The sequence below is a fragment of the Hyla sarda genome, chromosome 6 (genome assembly GCF_029499605.1).
Source record: "Hyla sarda isolate aHylSar1 chromosome 6, aHylSar1.hap1, whole genome shotgun sequence".
NCBI lineage: Eukaryota > Metazoa > Chordata > Amphibia > Anura > Hylidae > Hyla > Hyla sarda.
This window is the reverse complement of record NC_079194.1, coordinates 263704018-263710017: the sequence shown is the minus strand read 5'-3', so window position 1 is coordinate 263710017 and position 6000 is coordinate 263704018. Positions and strand designations below refer to the sequence as shown.

At 46.9% G+C, this 6000-nt stretch overlaps 1 protein-coding gene across 1 annotated transcript in view; it reads left to right on the top strand.

Annotated features, from left to right (window-relative positions):
- Positions 1–229: 229 nt before the first annotated feature.
- PLCB3 (phospholipase C beta 3) overlaps positions 230–6000 on the top strand; it is a 249247-nt gene continuing 243476 nt past the window's right edge. The window contains exon 1 of the mRNA XM_056527175.1: positions 230–393. Within this exon, the coding sequence (XP_056383150.1) occupies positions 295–393 (99 nt within the window). The 5' untranslated portion in view covers positions 230–294. The remainder of the gene's footprint in view (positions 394–6000) is intronic.

The following is a 6000-nucleotide window of genomic DNA, read 5'->3' as shown; positions in this document are numbered from 1 at the left end:
CAGGTTGTGGAGAAGTGTTGTATTGTCTAAGTAACAGTACGGCCCGGACCCCTCACCCTCCATGCCCAAGGTGTGCCCCTTGTCAGTGTGCAGTTAACTCCTGGCTGCCCGGTGTGATAAAGAAATCGCAAAGCGGCCTCCCTCTCCGTCCCTCTCCCGGAGTGTCCCCTCCCCTGTGAGCAGTCTCGGCTTCCCTCTCCTCCTCTCTCTCCTCCCCTCACCTCTCCCTCCAGTTTAGTCCTTGCTTTTCTCTCGCTGTCTTCTCGCACTTTTACCCCGTTCTGCTCTACAGCCATGGCGGGGGCCCGGCCAGGGGTGCATGCCCTCCAACTGGAGCCAGTTCGGGTGCCCGAGACCCTACAGCGGGGCAGCAAGTTCATCAAGTGGGATGAGGTGAGCTGCTTATAAAGTGCAGGCGGATACAAGGGGTTAACAGCGGATCAGGTCTGGAGCTGTGACATGACGTCATACCCAGGGGTGACAGGTCCTGGGGCATTCCCGTAGGGAATCCCATTTGTGAGGGTGTTTCAAACTTCAGGGTGAAATCATGTGGTTTGCTGGAACTTGTTGTTTTGGACTGTTTTCTCAGAATGTAGTGTTTGATCTGGAGCCTGTTCTGGTATGGTACTACAACTCCCAACATGCCATGACTACATGACTTCTTGTTTTACCCTTTGCATTCCAAAGGCTTGCTTGGATTTATCCTTGTTATGAACATAGGAAAAAGCTAAAATTTCACAACTTTTCCCCCGTATAGATTAACATGAAACTGTCCTGTGAGTCATATGTACAATGCATGTGGGTAATATGTACAGTCATATATGAGCGGTATGTATAATTGTCGGTGGCATGTGTGCGGTATTTACAGTTGTTTCTGGTCTGTAAAGTCCAGAGTGAATGGTATATAGCAGTGGTCCTCAACCTGCGGACCTCCAGATGTTGCAAAACTACAATTCCCAGCATGCCCGAACAGGCAACGGCTGTCCGGGCATGCTGGGAGTTGTAGTTCCGCAACATCTGGAGGTCCGCAGGTTGAAGACCACTGGTATATAGAATCGCATATATGTGAGCAGTATGTATGGTTTTATCTGGTCTGTACAATCACATGTGAATAGTATGTAGAATAATGGTTGTATCTGTTCTGTACAGTCCAATGTAAATGGTATATAGAATTGCATGTATGTAAAACTGCATTCACTCTCTCACTCTCTCACTCTCTCACTCTCTCACTCTCTCACTCTCTCACTCTCTCTCTCTCACACTCTCTCTCTCTCTAACTCTCTCTCTCTCTCTCTCTCATGTATGCTCACTATCCTGGGTTTTCTACTGTGAGCTGTATATACAATTGTATCTGGTGTACAATCACATGTTTGTATATAGCATCATGAAACTATTGCTTCTTAGTTCTCTGTTGCAACGCCAACCACATATTACGGTCTTGGTAGTGACGTAGGGCTGTATACCAGGATGGGTATGAATGGTTATATCTGCCCCTATATGAACAGTGACATGTGAGCCGTATATATGATGGTATCTGGTCTGTATGTACAATCACATGTGATCTGTATTTACAGTGTCATGATGCAACTATTGTTGCGTAGAACTCTGCTGCAACGCCAACCAGAGATAGCCTTGGCAGTGATGCAGGGCTGCATACCAGGATGGGTATGGGAGGGCCTCTCCATCATTCTGCAGAGGTGTCATTGTTTAGGCTCATGGGATATGAGTGGGCGCTTTATGTAACTCCTGTTGGAAGACTCCATAGACAAAACCAAGATCAGGGAGTAGAGGTAAAAAGGGACAGAACAGGCAGGAAGTGAGTTGCAGTTAACCCCTGACCATGTGTGGATGCTGTCTCAGTGATGTTTGTGGCGTCTTCCTCAAAATTTGACATGACAGAAAACATCAGCTGCCGTGACATTTTTGTCAGAAAGAGCTGAATCCTTCAGTAGGAATGTAGAGTTACATGTAGTAGTTCAAAATATTGGCGCTATTGGTAGGCAATCCAAACAGAGCATGTTCTTTTACATGGCGTATAAGACCCACTCTGTCAGGGTGAATGACACCAAAGGTTCATTGGGGATAAGTTTATACAGAAATTTATTAGCAAAAGCCAAATAAATGTTTTCTGTTTTTGTGTTTTCTGACAGATAACGTCATAGAGAACTGTATTTTGTAAGATTTGTATCCTGGATTAACAGGTCTGGATCAAGGCTCTGACTATGGATCCACAACTGTCTTTGACCTGGATGAATTTCATATAGAGTTTTATCAACCTCATGTAGAGGACCTGGTGCATTCCAGCTCTCTTTGAACCATTGCAGCTCTGAGCGTTAAAGGGGTACTCTGCCCCTGGACATCTTATCCCCTATCCAAAGGATAGGGGATAAGATGTCTCACCGTGGGGGTTCCAGGCCATGGGACCCCGTGATCTCTGGCCCAGCATCCCAGCGTTCTGAACATTTATGTCCAGAACACCAGCTGTGCTAGGCTTCAGGCGGCCATGGTTGCCAAGCCCCCTCCATTTATGTCTATGGGAGATAAATCGAGGGGGCGTGACAGCTGTGGTAGCTCGTAATCCGGCACAGAGCAGAGTTCCCAGTGGCCAGACCTTCCGCAGTCAGACCCCTATCCTTTGATAGAACAAAGAACAGTTTTCCTTTAAAGAGTACTTGTCACCAAATAAACTTTTCTAAACTAACTCAGGCTATGTTCCCTAACTACTCCTAACACCCCTCCCATCCTGCTCTGTGCAGCTTTCAGTCTGTGAAGTCTCTGTGAAGCTGTCAATCAAGCTCAGTGCAGTGAAGCACTTCCTGAGTTTGGTCTGCTGCCAGGCCAGGAGGAGACCAAACTCTGTATTAATTGCGTCAGGGAACAGAACAGCGCCGAAAGACAGAATAAATGTTCAGTACAGCTCACCTTACAGTACAGCTCACCTTTGCCACTTCTGTGCACGGATCCGCACTCGGCAAAGTGCTAGTATTCAGTGTAGACAAACAAATGATGGTCCGGCACCAGATGAAAATTTGCAGCTTTATATTCCGTATCAAAAAGTAGACAAACATCACACAGTAAAACCGACTCCCTCCATAGTCATGCGCCTTTCCTGAGGAAGAGTGTGACCTGAGGAAGAGCGCGCATGCGATTGAAACGCGTATGACTATGGAGGGAGTCGGTTTTACTGTGTGATGTATGTCTACTTTTTGATACGGAAAATAAAGCTGCAAATTTTCATCTGGTGCCGGACCATCGTTTGTTTGTCAACAGAACAGCGCCACCTAGTGTACGTTTTTTTCAATTACATTTTAAACACATTTATGTTAATAATTTTAAAAGCATGTGAATGGGAAAGTGTCTGCTAATTACACAAGGAACATTATATTAAAAGTTTTATTTGGTGACAGGTACTCTTTAAGTGACTGGAGTGACAGCATTAGGGCTGGGCAGTATGGCCAAATATGTGTATCGTGGTATTTTTGTAACTTATGGCGGTTCCACGGTATATAACGGTATCCCCCCCCCCCCCAAATTAATTATTAGTCCAGCGCTGCACTGTCCCCATCAGGGTACTACTCACGTCACCCACAAGTGCTGCTCTCCTCGTCCTCCTGTCTGTTGCGGCCGCCGGTGCTGACACTCTCTATACTGTGCGGTATCCCTATGCTGTATCCCTATGCCCAGGCTGCAAAAGGTAAACAAAATAAACTAACGCATGTTCCGACGTCGGCCTTACGCTGGGGACGTGAACGTCGGCAGCCGCCAGCCTACCATCGGCCGCATTTTCTGCCGACTTCTTACATGACAGTGGGCTAAGACTATCACCGGCAGGGGCGGAACATCGCTGCGGCCGGTGATAGGCTGACGGCTGTCTGACGTTCCATTCCCTGGGAAGCAAGTCCGGATCGTCGCGGAAGGTGAGTTAAAGTTTCTTTTGTTTACCTTTTGCAACCCGGGCATAGGGATACAGTATATATCAGTGGTTTGCAATCTGCAGACCTCCAGATGTTGCAAAACTACAACTCCCGGCATGCCCGGACAGCCAACGGCTGTCCGGGCATGCTGGGAGTTGTGTTTTTGCAACATCTGGAGGTTGAAGACCACTGGTATAGAGTGTCAGCACCGGTGGGCGCAACAAACAGGAGGACCAGGAGGGCAGCGCTTGCAGGTGACATATCTGAGTAGTAGTGCTTGGCTGATAATTAATTTGGAGGGGGGGGGGGGGTCGAAGCAGAACAGCGCTCGCGGGTCACATATGATTAGTTCCCCGATGGGGACAGCGCAGCGCTGGGCTGATAATTCATTAATTCCTGAGGGGTAGGGGCCAAACCGGTATTGCGGTATGGGTTAAAATTCATATCCTGCAGCACAAAAATTTCGGTATTCGGTATGAACCGGTATACCGCCCAGCCCTAGGCAGCATGCATGCTTGATCTCTGCTCCATTCATTCCATTTGTTCGAAAGTTCCATGAACAGTACATGGAGTGGATGCTGAGCATGCACACTACCATTCCATTGACTCGGTGGACATGTGGCCTCAATTCTCATGATGAGTGAGGATTCAAACAGTAGAACCCCCACCGATTGGTTAGTGATCCACTATCCTGTGGATAGAGAGTAATTTCTAACTTTGTCTTCACCCGCTTAAAGCAGATTTGGGATAACTTTTGTAAATCAGTGCTTTCTGTGGCTCTCCAGCTGTCCAGACATTCTAGGACTTATGTCGTTGTAGAGAGCTAAATGAGGTCATGACACAGGTCATGTGACCAGAGACGGTAGTTTGCCTGCAAGGGTCTGGCCGCTGCTTACTCAAACAAGCCAAACATTACTGTGTATGGTGGGTCCTTGCTAACTTATGTCGATTGGTACCTTTAGGCTATGTTCACACTTCGGAATGTCCACACGGAAAATCTCTTTGTGGACAGCACGAAAACTGCAGCATGTTATGCCGTGCGCTAAGACCACGCGGGAATGTGCCGTCTCATAGTTGGCTCTGCATTCCGTGCAGAATCCGCAGAAAGAATGAACAGGTTCATTCTTTCTGCAGACACGGAAATCGGAATTGAATTCAACCGGACTCTGCTGCTTCTGAATTTCCGTGCAGAATTCCAATAGAAATTCTAAGGTGTGAACATAGCCTTACATGCTGCATTGTGAGCACGTTGGCTTTTACTGTATTTGTTGTTATGCGAGCAGTGAGACATTGCAACCTGAAAGAGTATGAAAAGGTGAAGTGAATTGGGGTGACAAATATCATGTTGTCCCCTTTATGATTCTGTCCTCTGCCCTCTATGGTTTCTTTATAGTACCCCTTGTCCCTTTAATCTTAGCAGCTGTTGCATTGTATTGAGTATAGGGGTCCTACTCCAGTTACATGTGCTCTATTTAGAGCAGATACTTGGAATCCATCCATAGAGAATAGAACAATACTGGATGCCAGTGCGTTTAGATATTTGGCCCTGGCACCTTTTTGGGTTGTTCTATTGTCTGGGTAGAATTAATGATGGGCTCGCTGTCGTGTACGTGAGCCCTGTGTATGGGCCCTGAGTATGACTTTTTCTCTACAAGAGTAAAGCTTATTACTATATACCAGTGGTCTTCAACCTGCGGACCTCCAGATGTTTCAAAACTACAACTCCCAGCATGCCCGGACAGCCGATGGCTGTCCAGGCATGCTGGGAGTTGTAGTTTTGCAACATCTGGAGGTCCGCAGGTTGAAGACCACTGCTATATACTCTATGAGCTAGTTTTTATATTACTTTTAGTAGCTAGGCTGGATCCTCTATCTCTGTGCGTTTGTGACCGGCATCCAAGAAGGACACATTGCTCCTCAACCTGAGACTCTCAGAATCTCGGTGATTTCGTAACCAGTGTACTTTTACAGCCTTTAGCTGTCCGGGCATGCTGGGAGTTGTAATTTAGCAAAAGCTGGAGGCACACTGGTTGGGAAACACAGTTAGTTGTTAAAAAAAAAAACTACAACTCCCATAATGGGAGTC